The sequence below is a fragment of the Borostomias antarcticus genome (assembly GCF_949987555.1).
Source record: "Borostomias antarcticus genome assembly, chromosome: 7".
Classification (NCBI taxonomy): domain Eukaryota; kingdom Metazoa; phylum Chordata; class Actinopteri; order Stomiiformes; family Stomiidae; genus Borostomias; species Borostomias antarcticus.
In genome coordinates, this window is record NC_140240.1 from 21,479,425 (window position 1) to 21,497,675 (window position 18,251).

At 42.1% G+C, this 18,251-nt stretch overlaps 1 protein-coding gene across 1 annotated transcript; it reads left to right on the forward strand.

The window, feature by feature from the left end:
• Window positions 1–3,127: 3,127 nt before the first annotated feature.
• On the forward strand, window positions 3,128–18,226 carry capn2b (calpain 2, (m/II) large subunit b; the record flags this gene model as incomplete). The annotated part of the gene is made up of 21 exons (XM_084441263.1): window positions 3,128–3,358; window positions 4,043–4,112; window positions 5,514–5,632; window positions 6,447–6,580; window positions 7,716–7,884; window positions 8,824–8,907; window positions 9,809–9,894; window positions 10,594–10,662; window positions 10,832–10,992; window positions 12,051–12,220; window positions 12,779–12,790; window positions 14,027–14,238; window positions 14,563–14,599; window positions 14,834–14,899; window positions 15,551–15,608; window positions 15,786–15,850; window positions 16,209–16,277; window positions 16,664–16,742; window positions 17,238–17,354; window positions 17,682–17,740; window positions 17,858–18,226. The coding sequence occupies 21 exons, from the start codon at window positions 3,128–3,130 to the stop codon at window positions 17,879–17,881; spliced, it is 2,091 nt and encodes a 696-aa protein (XP_084297389.1). The 3' UTR covers window positions 17,882–18,226.
• Window positions 18,227–18,251: the final 25 nt, after the last annotated feature.

The window sequence follows — 18,251 nt, forward strand, 5'->3', positions numbered from 1 at the left end:
GCTGGCACTCCTACAGTTTTGAAAGCTCACACACATACTATACATCAAAGCATTCACACAACTGTGCTGATTCGTACAATGTATCTAAGTATCTAAGCTGTGTGACTTATAGTTTTCACGGTATGACAATTTGTTCGGCAACTGCGCTCCCCATTGAAACGTATGATGCCGCACTCTAACCTTTGAGCTGCTAATTTTGCATTTTTACCCTTTATCTAACTTGTCGCCATGCCTACAGTGTTTAAGCTATACGGACATATTATACATAGAAATGTTCTGCAAGTTCTCAGGATTCCTATGGTGTCAATATATAAGCTGTAACATTTATAGTTTTCGCGATAGAGCTGTCTGAAGCGGACCATGTCTAGGATCAGAGTGTCGTTAAGTTGGGATTAGAGTTGTGGCAGCTGTTGCTTTTTTTGAATTTGTGTGCATGTGCAGCCTCTCTTAAAGGTACAGGCACCCTTTTATAACTAATGTGGTAGCACAGAACTCAGCCAAAGTGGAATAGAGACACATGAGCTGTGTTCGAAATCATTCCCTTGTTCACTCACTCCCTATTCCCTATATAGTGTTCCCCATATAGTGAACTACATAGGGAACGATTTCGGACACTACACAGAACGTCATTGCGTCGGATATTCATGGATCACGTAAACAAACCGAGCACATAAAACGGTCAATAATTTATCAACAAATTATGGTGGGCGTTGAGGCGACAGTAATTTGGCAACCTAGCTTAATGGTTTGCGGACATTGTAGTTAAATCTGTTGATGGAAAAAATATATTTTTTAGCAGATATCTTAGTTACATCATGATTGAACTAGCTATCGGTATTTTTTAATTATATGTGTGGTAATTATTAAGTTTGACGAATTTATGATGTAGCTAGCTAACTAGCATTAGCCCAAGTTGGCAGCTGCTGGTCAGCAATGAGAGACGGAACTCCAGCCCGGCTGATAACCCTCCGTCGCGAGAAGGGAGGGTGCGTAAGTTGGCTGTGATCCTTGGCAGTACCAGCCTATGTTGTGTCTGAATACAATATAATGTCTATTTCTCAATAAAGAATCCCTCCAGTGCACAAGTAACTCCCCCAAAGATAATAATGAGAAGCACAAGCTGGCAAGTGGAAAGGTTCAAGCTATATGCAACTAGTTGTGTTTGGCTGATATATGAATTGGACATCGGACGCAAAACTAGCAATAGCCGATCGGCTACAGCTGTGTCAAACTCAGCTGCTTAAACAGTTGATGCACATTTACTTCGTGAAATTCTCAGATGACCCCGCCGTTTTGGGCTTATAATAGCTTGAGATCAGGACACAAGTTAGCCCTTTTCAGTCCTGTAGTCGCATGCTCGCTCATGCCAGACTAAAGTCCTTTCACCCTCCATTCACTTCGCCGTCGAAATAAATCGGTGTCGGCCTATTTAGGAGAGGCGCTTATATTTACAAGTGTCAGATAAACATGAAACTTCACTTACCTAAGCAAAAGGGTCTATTTAAACAAATGTTGGGTTTTGGAGCCTTGGCGCTACCATTAAATAACTTATTTAGACGCGTTTTGTCCGAGTGAATTTATTTTTCCAAGGTAGTCTTCTTCTGTGGTGGTGGCGGTCTCTTTGCAAGTCTCTTTTAAAGTTGCAAGACCGTGATAGCCAGATAGCTCATGACAGCAGCTTCCATAACATTAATGTTAGCTATCGGTGGCTAAAGCAGTTAGCTAACATTACAACGATTCCTGTAATTATTTTGATGATGTTGGTTCAACTTCTGTTTCTCGGGCATAAACGGAGGCAAACTCAAACTCGCATTAGCAGCAAAACAGCTAGAGGAATCATCTTAATGTTAGCTAACTGCAGCCACCGGTAGCTGCCGTCTTCTTCTTCACGTCTTCTCCTTCTATAAAACATGACAGCGTTGCATTGTGGTATACGGGAGAAATTGTAGGGTACATCGTATGTTCACTAGAAATCAATGTAAATTGTGGGTATTTTGTAGTGGACTATATAGTGAATGAAATGAACTGTTGAGAATTCGAACACTACAAAAAAATGGCGACGCCCTATATAGTGCACTATATGGGGAATAGGGAACGGTTTCGAACACAGCTATGATCTTCACTGGTGGGGGCCGGTGGGTAGCCCGGAGAGGAGTACACCGTCCCTGACTGGTTATGACCAAAAGGGGCGGAGCCTCGCCACTATTCACGCCACAGAACCCACTTTTCAGCCCGAGTGGGCTAGAGACACACAGTCTTCAATGGTGGATGCATGGAAATTGCCCGGAGGTCACTGTACTGTCCCCAACTAGCTGTGACCCAAGGGGGCGGAGCCTAACCAGCACACCACTATCCACGCCACGGGCCCCACAACTCAGCCCCTGAGTGGGCTAGAGACACATGGTCTTCACTGGTGGAGTCAGGTAGGTGGCCCAGAGAGGGGTACACTCGACCAGCTCTGACCTGAGGGGGCGGAGTCTTGCCACCATGCCACTGTCCACTCCACGGACCCCACAATTCAGCCCCTGAGTGGGCTAGAGACGCAGTCTTCGCCGGTGGGTGCATGGAGATTGCCCGGTCCATAGTAGTACTAGCAGTAGCTGTTACATACAGCTGCAGCAGCTAGCCCACCTCACATTTTCTCCAGGAAATGTACTTTTTATAGTTATTATTATTATTATTATCGGTTTGCATCTCTGAACTATATTAAAGGGACAAACTGTGAAGATCCTGTGTAAAATCCAAATAATTCATTCTCTTTATGTTTTTTTTACAGTTTTATTATGTATTACCTGTAGAAATGTGAAATTATTATAATTATATCCTACTCTCCATGAAAAACAGATTGGATGTCTGTTATATTATATTGGTAATTCTACCACTGAAAAATAATAATAATAATAATATAATGTTCCCCTAATCTACCACTGTGTAATGAACAAGAGTGTAGTAATTAGATCTTTTTAAGGACATGTTCTTCCTGTTGCTAGACAGAGATGTTGAAAACACGCATTAACTTGTAGAGGCCACGCCTGTGTGGGGCGGAGAATCACGCCACAAAAGTTTCCACGCCGCTTCAACATCTGTACATTTTTGGGTGAAAGCGTTTAACAGCATTTCACCGAAAATGTCCGGAGTGGCGTCAACCCTAGCCAAGAAGCGGGCTTTGGCAGCGGGGTTTGGCACCAATGCCAACGCGGTGAAATATCTCAACCAGGACTTTGAGGCGCTCAGAGCGCAGTGTCAAGGTGGACTATTTTCAGATCCAACTTTTCCTGCCGCACCCCAATCTTTGGGATTTAAAGAACTCGGACCTAGCTCGTCTAAAACAAGAGGAGTTGAATGGAAAAGACCTGGGGTAAGATACTTTTAATTCAGCCTCTAAGTTATATAATTTATTTCTTAATATTATTTGTTTGTCTTTTGGGGTGGTGGAGATCATGATTGCGCATTACGCATCATCGGGTAGGCCAGGCTAGATCAGAAGAAATGGATAGAAAAAGTTAAACAAATAAGTCCATATAATTACCGATGCTTTTATGGTTGGCACCAACTTTCGCTGAGTTTAGCTACCAACGAGATCCCAAAGTTGAGAGGGGCGTGACTGTAGGCCTATAAGTTTTATAACAAATACGCGTATACAGTTTCCTGATTAAGATATATGCAGTTATTTCCAAATCATCTATTGTTGTTTAAGTAATTAGTTATTTAGTTAATTGAGGTTATTTAGTTCAGGTTTATGCTTTCATCTGCGTCAAACTGTCATGCTGGCTTGGCTACTGTGGGCTGGCTGGAGTGATGCTCTCCACAGGGGGGCGCAATTAAGCCAATGCCTTAACTGTAGTGATTTACTGGTGATAGCTTATGTTTGAAGCAAGCACAACATAATTTGGTCTTTCAGCAATATGATGGTTTTTATGAAGGCAAAGTTGTAAAGTTTGGGTTCAAATACCGTACATCACTATTCAATAAACATACAATTATGCCCAAGTATGAAAGGGGTGTGTTAATGCAGAGGTAAATGTGAAATAACGTTTTCCAGGAGTTGTGCTCAAGTCCTGAGTTCATCGTTGGAGGTGCCACCAGAACAGATATCTGTCAAGGAGCTCTCGGTAAGATTGGTCTTGCTCCTGATCACAACAGGGTTGTTTTTATTGGTAATTCTTGTCGCAAAGGCAAAGCTCCAGGCTGGAGTTCCAGTCCCTACTTTCATGGCTAGATCACTGTCCTGCTTAGGCCCGTCTTCTCCGGCCTCCGCGCTGTTTTTTTAACTGATCACGCCAAACGCGTAATAGAAACCACCTGAATAGCGGAATATGCCTCCTCTGGTATGTGTTCAGTCGGGGCACTCCGAGGGATAATTAAGAAGCAAGGCCAAGTTCTGTTTGGTCGTGCAAAAATGCAGCTGAAATTTGATCCCACCCGCAAATTACAGGAAGGGGCTTGCCCATTGTTTATATCCCTGGTTTAAAGCGCACCGCCTGCTCTCAGAGACTGCCAGACCGAGTGAAGGGCAGGGGAGGGAACACTAAAAGTTATGTCGAAGGATTTTTATAATTTATTTATTCTCCGCTGCCGCCCAGCTGCCCTGTGTAGCCTATAGTTCCACACACACACACACACACACACACACACACACACACACACACACACACACACACACACACACACACACACACACACACACACACACACTCAAGAATTCAGGGAAATCTGTTTTACTTTGTTTCTTTGTTTTAGACAGGCTGATGACTCAGTAAACCATAGAGGAATTCTAGTTTCTATTTTTTCAATGCTACCACAGTAGAAAAAAACATTGCCAGGTCTGCCTTGTTCTGCAAGAGGATCCTACCACTGGTCCGAGACTGTAGGTAGGAGGCTGCTGAACTTGGAATGGTCCTTCATACAATCACAGATGTGTTGCTAGTTTAGTTTTTGTAAGAGGACAACTCTAAGAGGACAACTCCCCTGGGAATCATCCAACCTTGTTAAGTTGAAAGAATGTCTTATGGGAGGAAGTGTCAGCAGTTCTAACAGTTCTGGCATGTTTTACAGTTGCAAATACTCTTCATAGGCCCCCTCCCTTCCACCCACACACACACACACACACACACACACACACACACACACACACACACACACACACACACACACACACACACACACACACACACTCTTTTACACATTTCAGAAGCATGATTTTACTAATATTATATATGTTCCCTGGTGTCTCATAGAAAGTCATAACATTTACATGAAATTGGCTGGATGCCAGGGCTCACTGCAGAATTTGGTCTGGATCTCAAAAACTAGTCTCCTCCCATAAATACCTGGTGGGCGGGGCCTATCGTGAAACCAAACTGTTTGACTTGGCAAGGATCCACACGGAATAGATACGAAGGTAGTGAATGATTGCTAGTGTGTGTGTGTGTGTGGGTTGGTTGATTGTTCTTTTTTCATAACGAGTACACAAATACTCATGTAAATCCTGTCTCCACCCCCCCACTGAACAGGTGACTGTTGGCTTTTGGCTGCCATCGCCTCTCTGACCCTCAATGAGGACGTCATGGCCAGAGTGGTGCCCAGTGGGCAGGGCTTTGGAGACAGTTACGCTGGCATTTTCCACTTCCAGGTGTGTACCCCATCCCCAAGTCAGAAACATTCAATAGTTTTCCTGATCTAGATTTGACAAGAAAATGTGTCTTTTTAGATAATTGTATGTAATGTGTTGCAGTCAAACCAACAGATATCTTTCTCTTTGAACAGTATGGTTGTTGATGTTGATCACCTATACTTAAGCGATAATTAATCGCTTGATCACCTATACTTAACCGATACTTTTAAAGTCGCACAGAAATGAAAAAAGCATTCTGTCCCATTTTGGTTCACATAATTGGTCATAGTGTTCACCTATTCAACGGATGTATGCCAAAAAAATTACAAAATTCTACTTTTGTTGTAATCTTATATCAAAGTGTATAATTTCTTACTTCCTGGAAAACGGTAGATCACGTGCAATTACGACACCAGGTACCTTAGATTTTAGGCCAATAATCTCACGACATCCACCCTGTCAATCAAAATGTCAACTACTCTGCAGCCTCAAGTGTTGAATATCCCGCCCGCTCCATAACGTTCCAATGAAATTCATCTAAACGTATGTCCCGCCCTTGCAGCCCGTTTCAGGCGGAAATACGTCAAAGTACGGAAGCAAGATGTTCTCCAACTTCTCTTTCGGTGTATCTTTAAGGGGAATCAGAATAACGTAGGTCTCAGCATAACAAAATGATGTGAGGACAGAACACACTAGAAGATACTTGCACAGCGATAGCCTTTTGGGGGCGTTTCGACAAATGAACATTCACTGAACTGAACAGTTTGTTTAATTACGGTGCCTGAATGTTTTTCTTGCGGCTAGTTTACAGTATGTCCCCCCGGTTGTGCAGTTCTGGCAGTTTGGCGAGTGGGTGGACGTGGTCATCGATGACAGGCTGCCAGTGAAAGATGGAGAGCTGCTGTTCGTCCACTCAGCTGAGGGGACAGAGTTCTGGAGCGCCCTGCTGGAGAAGGCCTACGCCAAGTAAGTAGACTGAGACCCTGTGATTGGTGGAGAAGGCCTACGCCAAGTAAGTAGACTGAGACCCTGTGATTGGTGGAGAAGACCTACGCCAAGTAAGTAGACTGAGACCCTGTGATTGGTGGAGAAGACCTACGGCAAGTAAGTAGACTGAGACCCTGTGATTGGTGGAGAAGGCCTACGCCAAGTAAGTACACTGAGACCCTGTAATTGGTGGAGAAGGCCTATGCCAAGTAAGTAGACTGAGACCCTGTGATTGGTAGAGAAGGCCTACGCCAAGTAAGTAGACTGAGACCCTGTAATTGGTGGAGAAGGCCTATGCCAAGTAAGTAGACTGAGACCCTGTGATTGGTGGAGAAGGCCTACGCCAAGTAAGTAGACTGAGACCCTGTGATTGGTGGAGAAGGCCTACGCCAAGTAAGTAGACTGAGACCCTGTGATTGGTGGAGAAGGCCTACGCCAAGTTAATGTGTATTATAATCAATGTTTAACACAGGAGTACGTGTTCAGAAACGTCTACACTAAGAACCCTCTTTTCCCAGTTCACTCGCATGAAGCTTGACAGACTACTGTCTGTTTATACAGTACTTGAGAAGGAAAATGTTTGTTGGTAACACTTTATAATAATCGTTCGTTATAAGGCATTCATAAACTATTTGTTAATAACGAACTAATAAAGTCATTAACAAATAATGTATCTACATTATAAAAGCTTAATATATAATTTGTAATTATACTAGTTTAACATTCACAACATCTGTAGATGGTTTATGACACATTATCGTTACTTGTGAATGATTTGTTCAACAATGATAATGATAATGATAATGATAATGATAATGATAATGATACTAATAGTTCATTATTAGTTCACTATTAACAAATAGTTTATAAATGCCTCAAAACCGGTCATTATTATAAAATGTCACCAGTTTGTTTAAGATGGAAAAGGTGAAAACGTTTTAAATCAGTATCTTTGGTAGATTAGTAGATTCAGCTTTGTTCAGCTCAATTCAGTTCAGTTGGATTCTGTTAAACTCAAGCATATTTTATTTCAATTTAAATTCCGTTTCAACGTGTTCTGCCGCATCGTGTTCGGTCCACCCTCCTGATCCCTGTTGGCTGTGTGTGTCTGCAGAGTGAACGGCTGCTACGAGGCTCTGTCTGGGGGCTCCACCACGGAGGGCTTCGAGGACTTCACCGGGGGCATCGCAGAGAACTACGATCTGAGGACGGCCCCCTCCAACATGTTCCAGATCATCAAGAAAGCCCTGGAGTCTGGAGCGCTACTAGGCTGCTCCATCGACGTAAGGCCCTCTCCGTCCTCCACACTAGAGACCTGCTGTCCAGCACCAACACAGGCCTTCACCTCCACACTAGAGACCTGCTGTCCAACACCAAAACAGGCCCTCACCTCCACACTAGAGACCTGCTGTCCAACACCAACACAGGCCCTCACCTCCACACTAAAGACCTGCTGTCCAGCACCAACACAGGCCTTAACTATCCTCCACACTAGAGAGCTGCTGTCCAACACCAACACAGGCCTTCACCTCCATACTAGAGACCTGCTGTCCAACACCAACACAGGTCCTCACTATCCTCGACACTAGAGACCTGCTGTCCAGCACCAACACAGGTCCTCACCTCCACACTAGAGACCTGCTGTCCAACACCAACACAGGCCCTCACCTCCACACTAGAGAGCTGCTGTCCAACACCAACACAGGCCCTCACCTCCACACTAGAGACCTGCTGTCCAGCACGTGTGTGTTATGTAACAAGACATTAAAGGAACAAGGGGAGAGATGGGCAGAGCACGGATGTCTTGGTTGGATATGTGCAGCGGATGCCCAGTCAACTGGTATCCTATATTTTCTGTTTGCATAAACAACTCAGCTTTGCTCTATATACTGTAAACATGAAAAGCTTAAAGACTTTTTTTTAAAGTGTAAATTGATTTTCTTACCAATTCAATGAGGTTTGGTTACAGTTTGTGTTGGGGTGGATCAGTGAATCAAATCAACAGATCAGTGAATCATTTAACAAATGAACAGTGGGATTCCAGAAAGCAGGTGTAATGAAAACTGAGTTTGCTAACCCTGAGATTCAATTTAGTTCAATTCAATCTCAGGGTTAGAAAAACTCACTAAACCCGCTTTCTTGAGTACCCCCCCTCCGATCGGTAGTGAATCATAACAAACAAAGAGATCAGTGAATCACTATTGTGAATTTTTGCGGTGCAGATTACCAGTGCTGCTGAAACTGAAGCCGTCACCCGTCAGAAGCTGGTGAAGGGACACGCCTACTCCCTCACTGGAGCGGTTGAGGTGAGACATTACATGAAATCATTTCCATCATTTCCCCCCAGGGATCAATAGAGTACTACCTACTGTACCTACCAACCTAAAACCACATGCTACATATTGCTGATCCAATGTCTGTCCATGTATAAAATGTGTTTATCAAGTGTTCAAATTTCCTGTTGCTCACCCTACATTACACTCACAGTTTCAAGGTGCCCACCCACATCCATTGTATAACATAAACGGTGGTAGAGCAATTATCAACTTTCTCAAAAGTGCTAGTTTTGTCAACTTTTTGATCTGAACCATTGTATATGATCATAAGTAACCTTAAAACAGGGCTAAGCATGATTTTTCCTTTTACTACTCCTTTAAAGAGATGTTTGTGTTCAGGTGAACTACCGTGGTCATATAGAGATGTTTGTGTTCAGGTGAACTACCATGGTCATATAGAGATGTTTGTGTTCAGGTGAACTACCATGGTCATATAGAGATGTTTGTGTTCAGGTGAACTACCATGGTCATATAGAGATGTTTGTGTTCAGGTGAACTACCGTGGTCATATAGAGATGTTTGTGTTCAGGTGAACTACCATGGTCATATAGAGATGTTTGTGTTCAGGTGAACTACCGTGGTCATATAGAGATGTTTGTGTTCAGGTGAACTACCATGGTCATATAGAGATGTTTGTGTTCAGGTGAACTACCGTGGTCATATAGAGATGTTTGTGTTCAGGTGAACTACCATGGTCATATAGAGATGTTTGTGTTCAGGTGAACTACCGTGGTCATATAGAGATGTTTGTGTTCAGGTGAACTACCGTGGTCATATAGAGATGTTTGTGTTCAGGTGAACTACCGTGGTCATATAGAGATGTTTGTGTTCAGGTGAACTACCGTGGTCATATAGAGATGTTTGTGTTCAGGTGAACTACCGTGGTCGTAGAGAGAAGCTGGTCAGGATGAGGAACCCGTGGGGACAGGTGGAGTGGACTGGAGCCTGGAGTGACGGGTACGCCATACAATAATCAGATAAAGGTTGATCAATATTTGATAAAGTCACTTATCTAACTTATTAAGTAACAGTAGTTGCAATAGGCAAACACCGATTACCACTACCAATATAAAGCATTGCAAACATTTAATTACATTTTTGTTGTGTAATTTAATTATTCATTATCGAACATACAAGGATTTAAAACTTTAAACTGAACTGGCCAAAAATTATCATAATAAAACTAGATTGATTGATGTAGAGCAGGCATTCCCTAAACTTATAAAGCTTTAAAAAAAAATAGAGAAAAAAAAGAAGGAAAAACATGTTTTTTATTTTTGACATGTCTATGGTTTTTATGAATGAAACATGATTTTAAAGGTCAGAAGATCAAAATAAATAATGGGAGAGATGTATACTAAATTTGTGGATAGTGCAGAGAGAGCCTCCCCCCGCAGGCATGAATGTATTGTGTGAAAACTTCATAACGTTAACTAGCAGCAGGTGCCACCGAGCTAACTTAGCTGTGTAACGTTATGGGCTAGCTAACGCTGCCTTGCATAATGGACAAGGTTGGGGGGTTGGGGGGGCGCGGGTGTGTCACTGTTTTCAGAGGGGAGGCCCACATTTATGGAGTTTGGGAACCCATGATATAGAGGAACAGCAATTTTGCACCACTTTGTGTTGGTCAACTTCTAATGAGTTTGTTCTCCTCAGTTCTTCAGAGTGGAACTATGTCGATGACTCGGAGCGTGAAAACGTCAAGGCCGAGGACGGCGAGTTCTGGTATGATCCTTTCATTCTGGGTATTACGTAGTGGGGCAAGTCAAACAAACACCACTCCACAACTTCCAAAACACAACAATAAATGCTTTGTAGGTGATGATAATCAAGGACTAGTGCTGATTGATTGTTCTGTACTGACCGAGCAGTCTGACTGGTTTTACCCACGTAGGATGGCGTTCACTGAGTTCCTGAGGCACTACTCCCGTCTGGAGATTTGCACCCTGACCCCGGACACCATCACAGACGACTCGGTGAAGCACTGGAGCGTGTGTAACTACGATGGCAGTTGGAGGAAGGGCTCCACCGCGGGCGGCTGCAGGAACAATCCTTGTGAGTACTTGTGACCAGTGTTGAGAGTAACTGATTACAAAGTAACAGATTACTTTTTCCAGTAACTTGGAATGTAAGGGATTACATTTGAATTTTCAGTAACCAGATTACAGTTACTGACCTAATAGAAATAAGATTACTTTGAGTTACTTAAGCGTGTGCCTGCTCCCTTTCATTTGGTTGATATGTGCATGCGGCCTCTGCAGTTGTGGCTGAACTGACTGTTTATGTCATCAGGGTCGAGACATGCCAAGAGTGCTGGTATAGGATCAGATTTTCTTGTGTTTATTATGATTATGATTATTATGAAATTTGTATTCTTATTTGCCATCTTCCCCAGAGTCACATGAGTAGATACATACCCTTCTCTTCTCTGTGTCAGTAGTCAGCATTGAGACCCGTTAGAGTTGTTAGCCTAGCTTAGCAGCCATCACTGGAAGTGGTTTATACCAGTTAGCCTAGCTTAGCAGCCATCACTGGAAGTGGTTTATACCAGTTAGCCTAGCTTAGCAGACATCACTGGAAGTGGTTTATACCAGTTAGCCTAGCTTAGCAGCCATCACTGGAAGTGGTTTATACCAGTTAGCATAGCTTAGCCGCCATCACTGGAAGTGGTTTATACCAGTTAGCCTAGCTCCCTCAAACGTGATGAAATACACTTTCCCACAACTCTAAAACATTGGTATTTACATGTTGAGACAATGAGACATAATTTTCGAAGCAGATACATACTCTTAACTATTTTCTTGAAGAAGATGGCAAATTTCCCCCCAAAATGGCCCGTTCCTTTAAGCTTGGAAAAGAACATTCTGCAATAAATACTTTTACAGTACCGTTTTAGCTGATAGGCCACTCACTTTATGTTCTGTTACACCACAACGTATTGCAAATAATAGGATTGGGTTTTTTGGAACTAAATTAGTTGGTATTCACTACACAGTGGAATGAAGGGGTTCTTGTGTCAAACCAAACCAATCGAACCAAAGTTTTGATTGGGTATTATTATTGATCTATTATTATCTATTATTATTGACCTATCATTCACATTACTACCGCAGACACCTTCTGGATGAACCCCCAGTTTGTGATCAAGCTGGACGAGGAGGATGACGACCCGGACGATGACGAGGTGGGCTGCAGCTTCGTGGTTGGTCTGATCCAGAAGAACCGGCGCCGCCTAAGAAAAGTCGGAGAGGACATGCACACCATCGGCTTCGCCATCTACGAGGTGAGGCTATGTTTCAGGAAACCGTATTAGGGTGTGTGTCCACCGGTGAGCTGTACTGTACCAGAGCCAAGCTTACAGCTGCTTAGAGCTCACTAGAGCTGGAGAGCTGTCTAGGCTACCGATGTTTTACACCTACATTAGCAACAAGTGTTGTGTTTTTGCAGACTGCAGATTAACTAGCTAATATACGGTAGCTGGCTAATGTTGTCTAGTGCTAACGTTTGCTGTCTCTGCAGTCTTGAAAAAAAACAACCGTTGTCGTCGTCAGAACAGCTGTTTACCGCGTTTTAGGCCAAAAAGTATAACTTTTTTCAACTGCAAAAAAAGCCTAGAGCTCATGGTGCTATAGCGCTAAAAGGCGATAGGAAGCCAGCTCTCATCTCTATAGCGCGCTAGAGCTCATTACCCATTGTAAACAACAAGAAAACAGCACCAGCTCTAAAATACAGCTCGTTGGTGGACACGCACCCTTAGAGCTACCCTCAAGTCTGTATGACTTTAATGTTCATGGTCACCCCCAAATATCTGAAATATTTTTTGTTTGTTTTTTTCCTTCAGGTTCCACCACAGGTGAGGAATGAACTAGGGAATACATGGTTATATGTTGTATTGATCCTGTCACAATCACATGACCCATCCCCTTCTGTTCTCTCTAAGTCAGTGGGAGAGACCTGACAGATCTAGTGCACACCACACCCCCCAATCAATGGAACATCTCCTTGTCTGTGGTCCACGGTCTTATAGGTGTTCTGAGTCATGCATTTACAGCTACACAGCTGTGGGAGTCAAAGGGATCAGGTCAAAGGTTAACTAAACATTCACTTCAGAAGTGGCTATCAAATACACACACCCGGACAAATATGTAATATTTATGTACAGTACGTTTTCTCAGAGTAGACTCACTTCTCAACCACCACTGAACTAAAAACTGTACAACAAATGAACTATGAAGAGTGTACTTTAGTTCAGACTATACTGTAGTTCAGATTGTACTGTAGTTCAGACTACTGTAGTTCAGATTATACTGTAGTTCAGACTACTCTAGTTTAGACTATTCTGTAGTTCAGATTATATTGTAGTTCAGACTATACTGCAGTTCAGATTATACTGTAGTTCATATTATACAGTAGTTCAGATTATATTGTAGTTCAGACTATACTGCAGTTCAGATTATACTGTAGTTCAGACTATACTGTAGTTCAGATTATACTGTAATTCAGATTATTCTATAGTTCAGACTACTGTAGTTCAGATTATTCTGTAGTTCAGATTAAACTGTAGTTCAGACTATACTGCAATTCAGATTATAATATAGTTCAGACTACTGTAGTTCAGATTATTCTGTAGTTCAGATTATACTGTAGTTCAGATTATACTGTAGTTCAGACTATACTGCAATTCAGATTATTCTATAGTTCAGACTACTGTAGTTCAGATTATTCTGTAGTTCAGATTAAACTGTAGTTCAGACTATACTGCAATTCAGATTATAATATAGTTCAGACTACTGTAGTTCAGATTATTCTGTAGTTCAGATTATACTGTAGTTCAGACTATACTGTAGTTCAGATTATACTGTAGTTCAGATTATACTGCAGTTGAGACTGTATTGTAGTTCAAACTATACTCGGAAAATACTGTATAATTCAGATTATACTGTAGTTCAGACTATACTGTAGTTCAGATTATACTGTAGTTCAGAGTATACTGTAGTTCAGAGTACACTGCAGACCAGACTATATTGAAGAATGTGTAGAGTACTCTTCAGTCACAACTACATGACCTATTGGTTCATTGTTCCATCAGTTCCATGGTCAGAGAGAGGTTCACCTGGATAAGAACTACTTCCTGACTCACGGTCAGAAGGCGCGGTCAGAGACGTTCATCAACCTGCGTGAGGTGAGCACGCGCTTCAAGATGCCCCCGGGGGAGTACCTGATTGTCCCTTCCACCTTCGAGCCTCACCAGAACGGCGACTTCTGCATCCGCGTCTTCTCCGAGAAGCAGACGGAGACCGTGTAATTGAATACGCCTCTACTACTTTTCTACATTTGTATTCGATCACACATACACAAGTCTAAGTGTTACAAGTGCTGTATGTTATCTGCTTGGAAAGAATTGGCTCAATTTGGGTGTAGTGTGTGTGTGTGTGTGTGTGTGTGTGTGTGTGTGTGTGTGTGTGTGTGTGTGTGTGTGTGTGTGTGTGTGTGTGGCGCGTGTTGTGAATTCCACCTATGTCAATGCATTGAACTGATTCTACTTAATCATTGTACAATTTGGGGAATTTTTGTACATGATATGATGAAAAATCAACTCTACACCAACTCTTCTTTGTTCTGCAGACCGTGTGATGACCCAGTGGACGCAGAATTAGATGATGTAAGTAGTCTGCTACTCATCGTAATCAAACATCAGCAGAAACTCATGAGACTAACTTGATTGAACTCTGGTCTCTAAAAATGAAAGACGTGCAAAACTCTAAGCTTAGGCCCAATCTAGTCTTCAAGTCCGGGTAACTGTACATCACTTAAACTGTGCATGCAAATACAGTACACTGTGATAACATCTGATCAGGTGTATGAATTGACGTCATGTCTTTGGGTGTTTCTCCAGGAAGTGGTGTCTGATGAGGAGGTGGATGCTGGATTTAGAGGGTTGTTTACAAAGCTGGCGGGAAAAGTAAGTTTCAGATACTTTCACATCCTTAAGGGAGAATGCTCGTTTTTGACAACCTGGACCTTATTTACGGCATATTATAAGACGTTTCACTCACCGAGATAACTTTGGTGTAATTCGGAGGCCTGTAGAAGAAACGTAAAATCCAGCGTGAGCCAAGTATATCCATGTAATGGCGGCGGACGGGGCACTGAGAATGCAGCTTCTAAAAAATCTATTTTCTGCCGCGAAACGGTTGTTTTCATCAATCTGTCTTTATGAATCGCTAGTTGTGCTTACATAGAGCGAGGGCTTGTTGTGGTTTTTCACATGCCTCTGTAATATGATCTTTAGAAACGTCTTTAAAAACGAAATAGCTTCCCCACTTGCTCCAGCACGCATGCGCACAGCGCGCAAGCGCAAACAGTCAAACGTCTTATAATATGCCGTAAATAAGGTCCAGGTTGTCAAAAACAAGCATTCTCCTTTAAGCTATGTGATACTCTGCTTCATAAAGGAATGCACCGTGTTAAAGTAGTTTAGTTCAGTCTTCTTCCTCTTTAAATGCTTTGTTCTTAGTTATCAAGCTTGCTGTGAATGTCCGCTATGGAACTGAAATAATAAAATATTAGTACAGAATTATTTGGTCTGTGTAATTCATTATTTTTCTCACAGGACATGGAGATCTCTGCATCTGAGCTGAAAACTATTTTAAACAAGATTGTCTCCAAACGTAAGTAAATTGATTTACAGGTAGATGGGTACTTTATTGAGCCCCAAGAGGAAATTGTTGTGTTACAGCAGTAAGACAGTAAGAGAGAAAACTAACTAACAAAGTCAAAGTTACAGTATTTGGAGCCACCTGAAAGTTTATTTAATAGGACCAATATTCTGTGTTGTTTGTTTTCAGGAACTGACATTAAAACGGATGGCTTCAGCTCGGATACCTGCCGTATCATGGTGAATCTCATGGACGTATCCTTCAGTGAAAACCCCATGATCTCTCAATTAGACAGTTTTATTTTGTATTACAGTATGTGCCCAGTGTCATAAGTTATAGTTGAAATTACCGAAACACCATCTATCTATCTATCTATCTATCTATCTATCTATCTATCTATCTATCTATCTATCTATCTATCCAAATCATGTGACTAGACTGAAAAAGGCTTAGTTAAGAAACCTAGACCTACAGTATGTTTGGTTGTCCACCTGGGGGGTGCCGTTTGGCTGACTGTCCCATGAGACCATGTTGATGTACTGTATGATTTCACAATAACACTGACAGCAATTCTATGATTACAGTCCTGAATCAGCCTTAACTTGACAAAAGGACAGTGGGAATGGAAAACTTGGTCTTGGGGAGTTTGCGACTCTTTGGAAGAAGGTGCAGAAGTATCTGGTGAGATAACATTTCATCAGTATGTACACTGATTGACTACAAGTTTGGCCTAGTCATGCATAGTGTGCCATTTGAACACTAGTGAGCATAGCATAGTGGGGATCGAACTCTACTATTAGATCCAGATGATATCCTTGTGATCAGAGCCAGGGAAATTTGAGCTTGCCAATCTCAGGCAAGAAAATAAACACCCAGCCAATCACACGTTCCCAACTATTAGACCACTCTGTTCCTGTTTCTTCTTTCTTCTTTGTTGATGAAAAACTGTCATAGTAGATAAACTGATCAAATAATACAGTGTGATGATTGATCAAATATAACTGCTAACGTTACTGTACCTGTTCCATTGAGCAATACAATATGGTGTGTGAATTATTTTGCTACAGGGCATCTATAAGAAGAATGACATGGACAACTCGGGCACCATGAGCACCCCAGAGATGCGTATGGCCCTGAAGGAAGCAGGTGTGTGTTTCCAGTGCTCTCCTCACACACCGCTGCTTTTTACCACCCGCTTCCTGATCGTCCACGCAGGACCAAATTAGGAATGCATAGCAACAGTAACCATGACAAACACTCATCTATGGTTAAGCTACTGTTGTTCAGAGTTACTGTAACTCGCACTGATTAGCAACAGACGCTTATCAGGAAGTGTGCCGCAGACCACCTCCCCAGCAGGCCTGCCAGACCCTGTCCGGGACCAGCCCGGAATATTCCGCTGGCTCTCACGTTTAACTCACAGTTAGCTACAGTATATTATTTAAAAATGAATGAAATCATTTAAGCATTAAATAAAGTTATATACATACATAAATAAAGTTACATACATACATATCTATCTATCTATCTATCTATCTATCTATCTATCTATCTATCTATCTATCTATCTATCTATCTATCTATCTATCTGAGCCCAGGTTTGCTGCACAACCTCAAACTATCTCTTTTCTTCCATCGCAGGTTTCACCCTGAACAACTGCATCTATCAGCTCCTGGTGGCTCGCTACTCCGAGCCAGACATGACCATCGACTTTGACAACTTTGTGGCCTGTCTCATGCGTCTGGAGATGATGTTCAGTGAGTGGATTTTGTTTATACTTGTTTTAAACTGGATTTCAAAGCTAGTGTGTTTGGACGAGCTGAGTGTGATGTTTCCCCGGTCGGCCTGAACAGAGAGCATCTTTACTGGCTGAGTGTTTACATTTCAAGTCTGACTCCACTCCAGCATTAGAACTATGTGAGAAAAACATCTGCCAAAAACACCCTCCCTCAATGTGAGCATTCAGCTGAAATGGAAACTGCAAATGCTCTGCTGTTGTGTTTTGCACCAAATTCAGTGTAGCATGTGTCCGGCAAAATGTGCCCAGATAATAAATAATTGATGAATCTCTCTGTACGCTACAGAGGTCTTCAAGAAGATTGACGCACACAACAGTGGCTCCATAGAGCTGGACTTCCAGCAGGTCAGTCAGTGAATTATTCAGTGGAAATTAATGGGTGCTTGTCGAGTATTATTGTGTGCAATGGAGGTCGATACTGACAGAAGTGTGATGAGACTGTGTGCTTTTTCTCCTTCGCAGTGGCTGAACTTTTCTATGATCTAGAAGATCCCCTACCATCCCCGTCAACAGGGGCACAGAAACAAGTATTAAACACACAATTCAATTGACAGTTTTTAGATATGATCATTTTTATATAACCTTTCTGTATGGATTTTATTGAAAATGCTGCATGATATTTGTGTAGGCTACTTTGTGAACAATCGCTAACTCTGGTAGGCTTATTGTTCATGATGAATGTTTAAAATAAGTGCAAATCTGGAACAACCATCAATTGTGTTCTCAATAGACTGACTTTGTATAGTCTGAAATTGAATAGCTGACTGTGTGCCTCTTGAGAGGTTTAATTCTTTAGTTTTTTTTTTATTTTAGTTAGCAAATGTAATGTTTGTTTACTTGGCAATTTTATATTTTA